This window comes from Globicephala melas, chromosome 18 (assembly GCF_963455315.2).
Source record: "Globicephala melas chromosome 18, mGloMel1.2, whole genome shotgun sequence".
In the NCBI taxonomy this organism is placed as follows: Eukaryota; Metazoa; Chordata; class Mammalia; order Artiodactyla; family Delphinidae; genus Globicephala; species Globicephala melas.
This window is the reverse complement of record NC_083331.1, coordinates 50,778,863-50,794,543: the sequence shown is the minus strand read 5'-3', so window position 1 is coordinate 50,794,543 and position 15,681 is coordinate 50,778,863. Positions and strand designations below refer to the sequence as shown.

The following is a 15,681-nucleotide window of genomic DNA, read 5'->3' as shown; positions in this document are numbered from 1 at the left end:
ACTCTGCAAGCCTTCAGATAATGGCACTGGCCAGTGTGGGCAGGGAGCGTAAATCCATACCAAAATATGCATCAGTCCCAGGCAAGTTGAATCACTGACCCTTCCAGGGTGGAATGTAATCAACTATCCAGCAAGTGGCTGGTTGGTTTCCTTGAAATATTGTGCTTAATCTTGCTGGCAGATTGCACATTCTGCAGCAGCTAGATCAGCATTGTTAAGGGAGAGCCCTCCCTGTAAGTTCCTTGCGTAACCTCCATCCTTGCCACCACACATAGCCTCCATCTCTGCACCATGGCTATTCTACCCATTAGTCTTACATATTCTTACTTCAGGCCACTTCTCATATATGCAAAATGGATGACTATGTGCAATGCATGAAGTTTGAACCACTGGGAGGATTTTGCCTCATCATTATGTATCAGATCATAGTATAGCAGCAGTTCATGTCAACTTGCACTTACTTACCAAGTCATCTTATGCTTGAACCAAGCTCAGCCTTTTTCCTCTTCTACATCAATCATAAGGGACCCCTCGGTCCCATGCAGCCATATGTCTGAGCTTAGAGGCAGGTACCAGTGCAATAATGGTTGATGACATCTGGCCACACACTCATGCAGCTTACTTGTTCTCTGGCCCTGTTCATGCCCAGTCCTGGGTATATCACCTCCATCTTACCATAGGTTTTTGCTGGGCCCACTGGACCTTATAAGTTGGTGGATCTGACAAAACCTAGCTCCTGTTGGGCAGTTCTAGCCACCTGACATCTCATGGCGAGGTGCTCTGTCATTATCCTGGCCCAAATAGGGTGCCAGGAGCTATTTTTCAATAGTTTATGATTTTTTATTCTAAAGATCACATACGTGGCCTTGCTCCAGAACCCTTGGATTTCTCTTTGTGATTTTCCCATTGAAACTTTCCATTCATTCCACAGCATCTTTCCCCACCACTAATACATTAATATCGTACACTCTGTCATGCTGTATGTTCCAAGTGCTTGCCCCACACTTAAGAGATGATGCAGAACTCTTTTCTGCTCTGGGCACCACTTAAAACTGGCAGCCATATGTGTCATTCAGGAAATGTGTCATTAAATATTCTCAAGTAAACATTTTACCTGCAGAACTCAGAGAAGCCTAGCAGGTGTTGTCCCTCCCTTGTGTAGCAAGTGCAAGATGTGATAACCTACCCTTTACTTTGTAGGAGGTATCTGGCATGCCTCAGCCCACTGGGCCCCTAACTCAGCATTTCATTGTCTTTCTACAGTGCCATATTACCACAAACTTAGGGGCTTAAATGGCACACATTATTATCACGGCTTAGCTCTGTCCTCTGCAAGGCTGTAATCAAGGTGTCAGCTAGGGCTACAGTCTCATCTAAGACTCAGCTGGGAAAGGAACCACTCCCACATTCAGTTTTTGGCAGAATTAGGCTCCTTATAGGCTGCTGGACTGAAAGACTCAGTCCTTGCTGGCTGTTGGCCAGAGTCTACCATCAGCCCCCTGCCATGTGGACCTCTCCATACAGTGGCTCACAACATGGTAGCTTGAGTCTTCAAAGTCAGCAAAAATGAGAGGGTCTCAGCAAGATGGGAGTTGTAATATTATGTAACTTAGTCACACACATGTAATCATGTACATCCTGTCACTGTGCCATATTCTATTGGTTGAAAGGAATTTTCAGGTCCTACACACACACAAGGGGAGAGATTTATACAAGGGCAGGGATATTAGGAGACAGAGATCATGGGGTCACCTTAGAAACTGTCCACCACAGATGGGGTCCTCATTGCCACCCAACCAGCGGATGATCCACCTCCGAAATCCCATTTTAGAGTCTGCTTCTTCGGACCACTATCCATACCAACTGACAGGTAGGCTTCCTAGGAAACAGACTCAGAGATGGACACTTGTGTGAAGAAAGTTTATCGATAAGTCCTTTCAACAATACTGCCTATGAATGAGGGAGGAAAGCAGGTGAGAAAGAGAAATTGATGCAATGCAGTTGGAACAAAGGCCTTAGCTAATGCAGAGTTCTGAGCTAGCATGGCTCCTCAGAGTCATCCTGAAGTATGGTCAGAAGGCCAGGTCTTTGTATACCACATTGAGCAATTAACGGATGCGGGATCCCCCTGGGGAGGGGCTGGAACCTTGGAATCTTGGACAGCTCCCTAAGGTCAAGAGGTCAAGAGTAACTTATGAGAAGGGGCTTAGCTGTGATCAGCTAGCAGTCAATACTTCCAGCAGCTGGGTGGAATAAGTGCCTCAGACCTGGAGGATACCTGAGAGGCACACCTGTAGATATCATTAATAAACGCAAAAGGAATGACATAAAATACAATTCAGTGAACTTTTTGATGTTTGACTTGAAAAGCAAGGAAGGGTTCCCCCCCACCATAAAAATAAGTTTGAAACTTTGTTCAATGGTTCCACAATGCCAAGGATGATGTCAGTGATGCCCTTGGCATTTATCTCATACCTCTCATCTCACGGCTACAAACATCAGCCATTCTGACCACCTTTGAGGTGGAAAGAGAGAAAGACAAGAGAGCAGTACCAGAAGATTTCCCTTCATCCTGCTGGCCTGAATTGTGTCCCAAAGCCAACCTAAGATGTAGGAGTCTCACAGAGAGAATACTTCATTATTTCCTGTCTCTAGAGCAGAGGCAGGCATGGACGAAGGGGATTTGGAATGGGTGCAGTGAGTCAGTCAATACTGTTTTCAAAGTAGGTTTCTGTTTTGCTAATTGAGGTCAGATCTACAAGCTTTAAAGACCAAATGAAAGATGATGACATGCCATCATTTCGCTGAGGAGCCAATTCAGGTCTATTATGTGGATGGGAGACTATCTGCCTCACTCCAAGTCCAATCAGGAAAACAAACAAGTGCATGCCAGGTCTTTAAGAGAGGGGACTGAATATGGGGAACTAAATGCAAGGGTACTGAAGGAGCTGAAAAGCCAAAGAAGGGACGGAGATATCTCAAGGATTAATATCAGCAGGAAGCTACTCTTAATCCCTAGGGTTGGAGATCCCGAAGGAGGAGATACTGTTACAAGATTCCAGGATCTGGGGCTGCCCAGTGAGAACAGTTTCTGCAACAGCGGGTACCTGGCTGGAGCTGGATCATGGAAGGAGAAGCTGTACAGGAGAAGCTGGAATCACAGAGGAGATGCTGCCCAAAATAGAGCAGGGAGGGTGGGGGATGGGAGAGGCACAGTTTCTCCTCCTTCCGACTTTCCAATCACCCATCTCATCGCACAGGCTAGCTGGCAACAGAGCCTGGAAAATGAAGTTTGCGGGGCTCATTCCCTTGTTGTACAGAGCAGGACAGGGAAATGGAAAGGAATGGACTCAAGAGCAAACAAGCAAATTACTGCCATGCCATCCCACAGGCATGTGGAGATGGACTTTAGGAGTACCTGCAGGGAAGCCACAGCTTTTCTCAGGAAGCAGTGTTGTCTTTGCTCCACCACATAAATAATATAGTTCCCAACATCTGACATCATACAGATAAGATTATTCGATCTGAACTAAGAAAATAGCGTTACTCACCACAAATTAATTTAGGAAAAGCATGAACTATTTTTCATGAAATACATGTTCTAAAAACTTTTTAGACAGCTTCTGGCCCAGTCTGAGAACAAACCTGACATGATAGGCTCAAGAGGGAGGGGATATGGAGATATATGTATCCATATAGCTTTGTTGTACCGCAGGAACTAATGCAACATTGTAAAGCAATTATACTCCAATAAAGATATTAAAAAAACCTGACATGATAAGGAAGGAGCAAAATATTTTTAAGAGAATGATTTATGAAGAACTAGCAAATCAATTCCTTTTTACTTTCAAAATATAAAAGTAAAAATACTGATCAAAACAGGAAGTTGAACTAGGTGGGACTAAGATTTTGATGTTAATTACAGATAAATTAACAGAGAATGTGAGCCATGGATGATTTATAATATTTGACCCTAGAAGTGTACCAGTGCCACCAGCCACTTGAGAAGGAACTATAATGTTTTGACTATTACGTGTCAAAAATATAGCCATCAGTTAAAATTCCAAAAACTCACTGAATTTATGAAAGTAAGCAATATGTTCTGTTGAAGTACCAAATCATCCAAGGGTATTTTAGGGAAATGAATAGCCTTAAGATTCTATTCTTCTTGTCATATCAAGATATAGTAAATCTGTATTTGTGGCGAGAACTCTGTAAAAAAACAAACTTCTAAATCCAAGTGTATAAAACTCAAACTGTATAACTATTTTGTTACTTCCTCTAGCATAAGATTGGGACACACCTCAAATAAAGCACCACACATAATAATAATAATTATTGCCTGCCAGAAAATGTGCTAAGCAAGTCCTTCATACATATTATTTAACTTAATTCTCAAAGAATCTAATGAAGTAGGTGCTATTATTACCTTCATTTTACTGATGAGAAAACTTAGCCTGAGGGAGGCTAAATGTCTTAAAAATAAGAGCATGCCTAGTATAATCAGTTTAGAGCCATTTAGATATATCCTGATAGCTGGATTAGCCAAGAACCCTATTAAAAATAATATATTTCAAGGAAACTTAGACATTGTAAAATTGCTATTCTATATAAAAATTTCAATAGTCCTTTAGGGTTTGAGGAAATATGATTTAATTATTAAACTATTTAACCTTAGTAATAAAGACCAACCTAATAACGTATAAACTATATTGAAGTTTTCAAGATTAAAATTCTGTGGTTCTTAACATTTCTCTCTTTCAGAGTTATACTTTTTTTTTTTTTAACATCTTTATTGGGGTATAATTGCTTTACAATGGTGTGTTAGTTCCTGCTTTATAACAAAGTGAATCAGTTATACATATACATATGTTCCCATATCTCTTCCCTCTTGCGTCTCCCTCCCTCCCAACCTCCCTATCCCACCCCTCCAGGCGGTCGCAAAGCACCCAGAGTTATACTTTATATGACTTTCTGTATCAGTTGTGAAAGCTTCTTCTGGGCTAAAACACATCACAACAATGAGATTTTTAAAACTGTGATTTGCATTCAAGTATATGTTATTGAATTTTCATACTTCAAAGAATATTCTCATTAACAGATATTTTAGAATAATTTTTCAGGGAGAAAAATTTAACTCAGGGGCCCTAGAATCTGAAATTTTTATTTGTAGGAAAATTTGCACATAAAATTTGTATCTTTTAAAACTAATATGAATAAAAAGGAAAAATCATTAACTCTTCATGCCTACAAGTTACTGACTCTTCCAAGGCTCTGAAAATAGTTGTTTAAAGGAAGAGGTCAAGGTATCTAGGTGATCCTATACGTAATTTTTGTTTAAAAGAATTTAAATTGCCATGTTGATATTTTCTGTTCAGTTTGCAGTATTAAATATAAGAAATATATTTCATTTTAAAGTGCAATACATCACATTTGTCAAGAAAGCAGAACCCTGTGGTCCTTAGAAAGCGGCTACTGAAGAGTGAAGCTGGAGCATTTTTTCCTTCCAAATTGTTCTCAGCGACCAAGCTTGTTTTAAGATGCTCTTGGCCACCAATTTTGTTTTTTACATGCATTATTGTACAAATCCGGGAAACAAACTCAGACTCTTGACTTTGATCACATTTTCAGCAGTCTTGATGTTTCTGATAATGTACATGCTTCCTGTGTTTGTAGTCTTGTGTAGCATTAGTACAATATTAACCTTTTAAATGAAACTAACAATATCAATCATTGTCCTCTTACAAACACTTTATGGTTTCTGCCTGTTATTTGCTACACCAGTGCTGATGGCTTTCTTTAAAAAAAAAAAACTAAAGATAGAGTAGAAAAAATGTAAATCTGATAAGAGTTCAGAAAATTGTAGTCCCAGGTTTGCAATTTCAAGTGGAGAAGAGCGGCAAAATCTGTGATCATAGGGATAAAAGATGAAGCCATGGTCTTATATGGTCATAGATAAGAGAGATGCTTTTGAGAAATGAGCGTGATATCAACCACAAAGACTAAAAAATGCTATGCATGTGTTTCACTAATAAAATGGGCCAAGTCAGGATTTGCCGTAGTTCAATGTTATTATTTGAGGGTGACTGTGTCCTCAACTCCTGTCTAGCCAATTCTGACACCCAACCCGCCCAATGCTCCCGCCACTCTCCTCCACGCCAACTGCCCTCCCTCCCAACACGAACGCGCACACACACCCAGCCCGGCCAGAAGATAAAGCTAAGATGGCAGCGCGGAAAGTACTGGAGCCGCGCTCAGTGTGGCCGGAAAAACAAAAGCAAAGGCCTCTATATATTTCTTCATTCTGCACATTTCTCTGAATAATAAGAGCCCCCTGCCCCCCTGCCCAACACAAGGCATTCTGCAGTAGTGCGCGCAGTATTGGCGGCAGGGGACGCTTGCTTTTGCACATTTCGAGAAATCCACTTCTCCCGTTTGCAGCGGTGGTTCAGGTGACCCTCGCGACTTGCCTTGGGGACCACCCTCCCCTTCAAGTCGCCTGGACAGTGGAATCAAGGGTGAGTCCAAGCGCCCTCTCCTTCCCGGCTTGCGCCCCATGCCCTGCCACCCCACGGAGCCTTCCAAGGTGCCCAGCTGCCAAAGCAGAGGAGTAGCAGTCGCAGTGACCCGGGAGCGCACAGTGCGGAGGCAGGAAGAGGAGGAGGAGGAGAAAAAACGCTGCATTGGCTACAATTTAGAGTAAAGCGGCCGCTACCGCTGCCGTGGAAGGAAACGCTGCCAACCGCAACAGAAACGCCACCCTCGGATACCTAAGTGAGCATGTGCGCGACTCTGCGCACGCCTAGTTGCGCCCCTCAATGACAACGGGTTCCTTAGAAATTTATCCAGCTACCGGGTTTTGTGTGTACCCAGGAGACTCGGGAAGGGGCCTCTCTGGGACTGAAGGGTATCGAAAGGACCAAAGGGGAATTCAGGACTGGGTAAGGGGGGACTTGGGGAGACAAGTGCTCCAGGTCAGTGTCCACTAGAAACTCTAAACGGGCAATGACTGCACATGCCACCACCTAAGCCTGAGCTGGAAATGTTTCTCTGTGCCGGCAACATTTATTCATTGACATATTCATTCATTCAACCAGTATCTACTTCCCTCCTGCTTAGGGCAAGAGTCTGTGCTAGGAGTTGGGAACGTGATGGGGGAACAGACACAAGCATCATTCCAGTCCTCATGTTTTGCTTTGTGTGTAACTATCTGTGAAAAGCCGTGTGACAAGGTGGCTGTCCTAGACGCTTGAAGCCCTCCCACAGTCCACAGTCCACAGAAGTATTATTCTGACCATTTTTCAGAGGATGAAACTTGCCCAAAGACATACAATTATCAGAGTCAGGATCCAAACCCCTCCTCCTTTTGGGGGCCTCTCTGGCTCCTGCAACAGCTACAGCCCTTAGAGCTGCTAAGAGTTCGGGCCTTTAACTCCACCATCCTTTAGCGGCCTCCATACCTGTGTATTGGCTCTCCTCCCGGAGTTGGGGGAGGTGGGAGGGGGAGCGGGGGCGGGGCGGTTTCTCTTCGACACAGGTGTGTAACTGTGCTGAAGCATGAGGATAGGAATTCCGCCCACCAAATACTTACTGGCTATCTACCATACAGGAGGTTCTAGAAAGGGGCTGAGGAAGACACCAAGATAAACAACAAGCTCTGAAGGAGCTTATAAGATAGTTGGGGAAACAAGTTTCCTTGTCTTTAAAAAAGACAACTTTTTTAAAATAAAAATGACATCCATTTATTATTCAAAGCCCCAGATAAATGCACTCCTTCAGCACTCTCTCCCCGCAAAAACTAGAATTAGTTTAATTTACTTCCCCACTCCTTGTTTGTACTTCTCTAAACAGTAAACAGGGCTTGATTTTTTTTTCCCCCCTAAAGCAGGACATTTAAAGAGGCTTAAGAGCCAGTAAGTATATAAAGGATATAGCACTGGGATGATAGGACTTAAAAATGATTTTGCCAGGACTATTGGGCAAACTCTTCAAATTCAGAATGAAAAGGATAAAACTTAATAGGAATCAGGGTGCACTGGCGCATACATTTCTATGGCATTTACTTAGAAGGAGCTGGTAGAATAGCTTGGAACAGGGGACTCAGCAAACCACTGTCAAGGTCACCCTAAGACCACTGTCTTAGGGTGAGCGTGGAGTCAAAAAAAAAAAAGAATATTTAAGAAAAGTACTGTTGCATTAAGATTTACCGCTGCCATAAACGTTACAAACAAGAATTTTGGAATGCCTCTGACTTGTGAATACTCTCATACCTGGGAATTCTACTTTCACAGAAAAAAAAAAAAAAAAAGAATGCGCTAAATTACTCCCTGTCTTTCGTAAGGAAAAACTATTTTAAACAGACTTAAATCCTAATGATAAAAATTCCAAACTAAGATCGCCAAAGGGACTTCTAATTCGCCGGGGCTCCTCTGCCTAGAATTCTGAGTTCAACCAGCGCCATTCACAGTACATCTTCCGCGGGCAGCACACACTTTGGGGAACGGTAGCAGGAGTGCGTACCGTCAACCTCTGGCGGTGGGCACGGGGGCCTCTATCTTTCAGGTCCCAGTTCTCCCACCTGGAGGGAACCCAGTACCTGAAGCCGACTGGTTGTAGCTGACAGCCTCCCCAGCACTTTCCTTACTCTTCCTCAAGTTGCTAGTAAAACCCGGAGAAGCGGCCTTCTTTCAGATCCGGCCCGACTCTCAGGCCTCACGCCCAGAGGCCTGAGGCAGAGGGAGTGGTAGCGGAGAGGGGGTGGGGAGGGAGCGGGGCCGAAGTGACTGAGCATGTGCGAGGAGGGGCGCATGCCCAGTGCGGCCGGCAGCTTCCCATTGCGGGTGGCTCAGGCGGTGGCAGCGGTGGCGGCGGCGGCGGCGGCAGCAGCAGCAGCGGCGGCACCGCCTCCTCCTCATACTCCCGGGGTGGCGAGGATAGATGAGCGGCCCCAGTAGTGGTGAGGGCAGCGCGGGGGGGAGGAGGAGAAGAAGGAGGAGGAGGAGGTCTCTGTCTTTGTAGTCTCCCTGCTGCGGAGCGAGAGGCCGCCGCCGGAGCCGTCGTCGTTGGAAAAGGGCTGTGTGTGCGCGCGCGTGTCTGCCTGCCCGTCCCGCGGGGACGAGGCGGCGGCGGCTGCGAGGATGATGATGTGCGCAGCGACAGCCTCTCCCGCCGCCGCCTCTTCGGGGGCCGGCGGGGACGGATTCTTCCCTGCCGCCACCATCTCTTCTTCCCCGGCGCCGGGGGCGCTGTTCATGCCGGTTTCCGAGGGCTCCTTGGCGGCCACGGGGCTGGGACTCGGGCTGCCGGCCGCGGACTCCCGGGGTCACTACCAGCTGCTGCTGTCAGGCCGGGCCCTGGCCGACCGCTACCGGAGGATTTACACAGCTGCGCTCAGTGACAGGGACCAGGGGGGTAGCAGCGCTGGACACCCGGCCTCCAGGTGCGTCTCCGGGTGCCCTTCGTTGCGCCACATGCTGCATGTGCGCCCGAGTGTGTGTGTGTGTGTGTGTCTGTCTACATACGTACTTACTGAGCTGTCTTTCAGCAAGCGCTTGATGCTAGGTGGTAGAATCACTTATTGAGATAGGAGGGTGCGGTGGCGGCAGTTTCTGTTCTAAGTGTGTGTAACTGTCTTTGTAGGGGGCAAGAGAGGGTGGGAGGGGAGCTTGTAATGCTAGAAATGGTGGTGGTGCGGGTCGGTTATGACACGTGTATGTGTATTGTTGAAGAAGGAGGAGGGATGAGCAGAGGGTAATGCACCAAGAGAATTTGCAAGAGCGATGAGGGAAGTGTTGTTCCCAGTGTCTCTGCCGCAATGGTATTTGCACGTATTTCTCATAACCCCTCCCCCCACCCCTTCATGACATTCCATCCTCACCTCTCCGCCTCCCTTAAAAAAAAAATCTGCCTTTCACTGAGGGGGGTGATGGTATCGGTTAAGGATAATGTCATATATATAGGATGAGTTTTAGATAATCAGCCTGTAGGATAAGGCATGGGGTTTCAATTTAAGAGATTTATGCGAAAGGGATGCAGTTGGAGGTTTAGGTGGCTGTGAAAGCTGTCTGATACAAATTTTTAGAGCTGTACTTTGATAAGTGGACCTTTTGGTCCTCTATAGATGTGGTTGCAGCAGTGCTTGTGTTCTGTTGTCCCATCGGCCATTTCCCTTCATCTTCTGTTCTATTCCCTCTGCCACTTTTCGGCTTTAGAGTGCAGGAGGGTGGTTTATGGGGAAAAGGGGAAACCTGAAGAACTTCAAAATATGACAGCTGGTGTAGTGATCAACTGACACCAACTGGAAAATTTGAGTGGCTCCTAGATCTCTTCCTAGGCTTGGTGCACCTTCAGCTCCCGCGATGGAGGAGATGTTAAACCACTTTCATTTTCTTAAAATGTGGGTGTCTTTTTGCTTAAGGCTCTCCTGTTGTTTTCCTTTCCATGCTCTTACATGCCACATACCTTGAAGGATGGTGACTGACTTGTTTCACCAGCTTACCTTTGGCAGTGGTAATTGGGAGTTGGCTTCATCTTTTTTTTTCTCACACCTTCTTGCAATACATAGGGAAAGCATAGTAGGATTTTGTCAAATAAGTTACAGTTTACTGTATTTATTGAATATGTAGTTTGTTCGGTAATAACCAGATGCCATTTTCTCTCATTGTGAGAGGGGCTAGGCTGTGAGTCAGGTGTTTGTGGTTGACCAGTATGTACTGTGGCTCTTATCCACTGCAGAGAGTTGTAAAGATGGAGCTTTCTTCACACGTTTTCTGGGTAAACCACTCTTCTCGTGTGTATAATTGTTTACAGGATTGGAACTTGAGTAGTTTTATCATACTGATAAAAATGTGTGTAACTAACTACCCTTTGCTATGTAAACTGAAGGCCACAATGGCACGTCTGTTTCTTGCTGATGCTTTTGAAAATAGCACAAAAATCTCAATAGACAGTTTGCTCTAATGATTAGGTATCATTTAGAGCTGTGAGTCTGTATATTATGGCACCATAGGTACATCTTTACAAACTCCTCTCAAAGAATTTGAATTTATTTTGTATGTTGTTTCCAGACTTATGCAATAATTTGTGACTGGTATGTTCCCTGTTTTAACTCTGTACTACTGTACTTGTGTAATAATACAGTTTCTGTGTATTTAGAACTGTATAAACAGTTTTAGACAAAATTAATATAGATTAACCACATATATAAAGTCTATGAATGATTTTTAGTCTTTGGTCAATTTTTGTACAAGCTGTCAATTAAAATTAGTGAAGAATTAATTCAAGTACTGTATTTCAAGAAGTACTAATGGAAACGAGCCTTAAGTTGTGTGATATTGCCTTCTAGTGCTCGTTCAGAACATGATTGTTTATTATACTTCACATTATTTTTTCTAAGTCTTGGCCTGCAGCTATTCTTTATTGAGGGTTTGCTTAAGAATTCAGTCACATGTCTTATTAACTATGAATGGGGAAATTGGAGCTGGGATTTCGGTTCTGAATGAATGATGTAATTATTTGTATGTAATTATTTGTAGTTGAGTTAGAGGAGAAGATGAAATGTTTCAGAGACAGAGAATGGAGCAAGAATAGAGGGTGAAATTCTAGTGAGAATCAAGTTTAAAGCTGTGAGAGAAAGGAGACAGTGAAGGAAGCTGAAAAAGGATTTAAAAAATTAAGAGAACTGTGGGACAGTGGCACCTCCGGTCCTAAGAAAGTGGATTGAAAGTCCTCGACAGGGATAAATGTTGAAGAAAGTGAGAACACTTTCCAGGTCGCTGATGACTTTTGAGGAAGTGGTCAAGATTCTGTGGAAGAGAGATGTGGCTGCGGAGTCAATGGGATATTTTGGGGTAATGGGGAGATGGTTGAGGGAAGGATATTTGAGTATGGGAGGGTGGGTGGGAAACATTCAGTAAGTGGAGAAGGAGAAATTAAAGAAGTTAGAGAGGGGCTAAATGATGGTGAGAAGTCTAAGGGAGATCTCGGGGACAGGTTTAACATGACAGTTGGAGAGGTTAGCCACTAAAAAAAACGTTAGGAGCTAGTCATCCTTTAATATAGAAGGGGAGGATAAATCTAAAGACTAGGAGTTTATTAAGAACTGTATCCTATTCGTTTTGGTAATCCCAGTGTCTAGCACAATTTTTGGCATCTGTTCTGTAAATATCCAGTGCCTGCTGTGTGCCAGGCACTGTTTTAGGTGCTGAAGCTGTAACAGTGAGCAGGATAGACTAGATCTCTACTCTGTTTGGAACTTCCACTCCAATGGGGAGAAATAAGCAACTGATCATTTCAGGTAGTGATAAGTAACCATGAAGGGAATGAACCCAGTTGCACGTGATAGATGATTTGTAGTTGGCGGGGGCTGGGGGTGTATTTTAGGTAGGGTGGTCAGGATGGGTCTCTTTGTGAGTTGGCATTTAAGTTGAGTCGTAATGATTGGAAGGCAGAACTAGAGGAATGGTGTTCTAGGAAAATCTAGTCTCTGACGCAGAAACAAGGTTGTGTTCAAGGAATGAAAACAAGGCGAGTGAGTTATCAGTCAGTGTTGAATAAATTAATTACTGTGGATTATGTTTTAGGTGTAGGTAGAGAAGTTAAGGGATGGCAGCCTAATGGTATCAGTGACTTTGATGGCCTTGCAGTGAATGCTTGGATTCTGAAGCTGGACTGGTTTTAGATCCTGGCTTTGCCACTTTTTAGCTGTGTGACCTTGGGTGCATTACATAACTCCTATACCTCAGTTTTTTGCTTAAAAAAATATTTTTGAGATATAATTGGCATATACCATTCTATCAGTTGTAGGTGTACAACATAACCATTCCGTATTTTGAGAAATGACTACCACATAAAGTCAAGTTAATATCCATCATCACACATAGTTGAAAGTTTTTTTTCTTGAGGTGAGAGCTTTTAAGGTCTACTCTCTTAGCAACTTTCAAATATACAGTCTAGTATTATTAACTATAGTCACCATGCTGTACATTACATCCCCATGACTTATTTATTTTATAACTGGAAGTTTTTCTTTGTACCTTTCAACTCCCTTTGCCCACTTTGCCCATCTCCCACCCCCCTGCGTCTGGCAAACATGAATCTCTCCTCTGTATCTATGAGTTCTGTTTTGTGTTTTTTTTTTTTTTTTTTTTAGATTTCACTTATAAGTGAGATCATATGGTATATTTGTCTTTCTCTGTCTGACTTATTTCACTTACCATAATGCCCTCAAGATCCATTCTTGGTGTTGCAAATGGCAAGATTTCCCTCTTTTTTATGGCTGAATAATATCCCATTTATTATATATATCACACCTTCTTTATTCATCCATCAGTGGACATTTAGGTGGCTTCTTGGGTATTGTAAATAATGCTGCAGTGAGCATAGGGGTGCAGATATCTTTTCAAGTTAGTGTTTCCGTTTCCTTTGAGTATATTCTCAGAAGTGAAATTTCTGGATCATATGGTAGTTCTATTTTTAATTTTTTGAAGATCCTCCCTATTGTTTTCCGTAGTGGCTGCATCAATTTACATCCCCACCAACAGTGCATAAGAGTTCCCTTTTCTCCATATCCTTGCCAGTACTTTTTATTTCTTGTCTTTTTGATAATAGTCATTCTAACAGTGTAAAATGATATTTCATTGTAGTTTTGATTTGCATTTTCCTAGTGATTAGTGATGTTGAGCATCTTTTCATGTACCTGTTGGCCATTCATGTATCTTTTTTTGGAAAAATGTTTATTCAGAGCCTGTTTACATTTTCTGAATCGGATTGTTTGTGTTCTTTTGTTTGTTTTTTGTTGTTTTTTGATATTGAGGTGTGTGAGTTCTTAATTTTAGATACTGACTCCTTACCAGTAGTATATGGTTTGCGAGTATTTTCTCCCATTTGGTAGGTTGCCATTTCATTTTTGTTGCTTTCCTTTGCTGTGCAGAAGCTTTTTAGTTTGATGTAGTCCCACTTGTTTTGTTTTGCTTTTCTTTATGCCTCAGTTTTCTTCTATGTAGAATGGGAATAATAATAATGAGGATCGTATTGTAGATTGAATGAATCTGTATATGTAAAGTGCTTGGCACATTAAGTGCTAATAAATATTAATTAATGATTTCTGCTGAGAGTGAAGGGGCAGATGGAGTTTGGGGACTTAAAGAGAAGGCAGAGATCATGTCTTATTCTTTTATGTTTTGGTCTCAATGACTGTGTTGAATGTGGGAATAACTATTTCATTTATTCAGTGACTGAATAAATACATTTTTGTAGGAATGAATCAAAGTTGGAACATTTGCTTGAGGAAAGGGATTGTTAGGAAATGAATAAAAGAATGTTTGATCAGTTCTTAGTGGGAATGGTAGTACAGCATTGATTGCATTTGGGAAGAACCATAGCATGGTGGCTAAATCTGCTCTGGAGTCAGACCGTCTTAGTATTTCAGTTCTGCTTTTTTCTGTCTTAAAATGGGTAAGTTAATTAGCATTTCCATGTCTGTTTCTTTACTTGTATCCTTATAGGGCTATTGAAAGGACATTGTGCCTGAACATTGTTAAGTGCTCATTAAATGTTAGCTGCTGTTGTTGGTGGTCGTCGTATTACTACTACTACTACTACTACTGTTATTATTATTAAAATCACATATTTAAAATTCCAGTCAGCATGATGTTGTAAGCTTTTCCACTCAGAAGAGAAATGAAAAAAACTGCTAGTTGATTCAAGGTTGAAGTGTGCCTGGAGGTCTAAGAAAAAAAGAAAGTGAAGGTTTTTGGTGACAAAGATTGAACATATGGTAAAAAGGAAAGTGATGCCAGGAGGGAACTGATAGACTGGGAGATAAAGACAGTCAGGGTATCTGGGCTGAAGTGGTAGAAGAACAGCGTTAGTGGAAACAATAGTGGGGACTGTGGTTAAAATGGGAAGTGGCTTTTCTTCTCCAAGCTAAACCCACTTACTTCCTTCAGCTTCTTTATCTCTTTCTTGTTAGAAATGCTATTTGAGCCCATCCTTCAGGTGCATGGAATTTCGGTTAGAAGAGGTTAATACATCAAAGATTCCGGGATTAATACTTGGTGCTAACCATTGGCATTATAAAGATTTGTAAGACAGTTTCTAGTTGAGTTTATTGTCTGGATGGGTGTGAAAGGTGCAAAGGCAGGTACTTACAAAAGTGTTAAATGAAATGACTAAGAAAGCATAGCCTATTGTGACCAAGGGATGGCATTCTGAGCTGGTACAAAAGCATGAGCAAGAGGTGAGAAAGCACAGTTTGTGTGTAGGTAATGGTAAGAATTCTGTTAGAGCTAGAATGTAGGTGTTATGAGGGAGAACAGTGGGAATTCATTCTGGAAGTGGAGGCTTTGGTCAGAGGGTATGGCAGCTTGAACTGCCGGGTAAGAGTTAGATTTTATTCAGGAGACACTGACAGTTTTGAGCTATGAAGAGACATTATTGTAGGAGTGTTTTAGTAAGTGATATAGGATCGAATCAGTATATTTGTGGATAGGTAGTAATTTGCTTCATATAGCTGTTACATCTATGGAATCCTATATAAACACATTTTAAGGCAAAAATTGCTCTGTTGGCATATTAGCAGGTAGAAATATGAAATGAATTCATTTCCTAGATCAAGATAAAAGAAGATCTTGCCTTTGAGCTTAAAAAGAAAATAAAAATGTTAATTTAAAAATAGTTTTG

General features: G+C 42.6%; 2 protein-coding genes across 4 annotated transcripts in view; one reads left to right on the top strand and one right to left on the bottom strand.

Annotated features, from left to right (window-relative positions):
• The window catches only part of SCEL (sciellin), a 326,999-nt gene extending 318,267 nt beyond the window's left edge, over positions 1–8,732 (bottom strand). For 2 of the 3 annotated variants that reach the window (XM_060288050.2, XM_060288051.2), the window contains exon 1: positions 8,597–8,732. The gene's annotated coding sequence lies outside the window, so the exon portion shown is untranslated. The remainder of the gene's footprint in view (positions 1–8,596) is intronic. The other variant, XM_060288049.2, reaches the window with a different exon arrangement.
• A 139-nt stretch (positions 8,733–8,871) lies between these two features.
• The window catches only part of MYCBP2 (MYC binding protein 2), a 273,476-nt gene continuing 266,666 nt past the window's right edge, over positions 8,872–15,681 (top strand). The window contains exon 1 of the mRNA XM_030838623.3: positions 8,872–9,439. Within this exon, the coding sequence (XP_030694483.1) occupies positions 9,138–9,439 (302 nt within the window). The 5' untranslated portion in view covers positions 8,872–9,137. The remainder of the gene's footprint in view (positions 9,440–15,681) is intronic.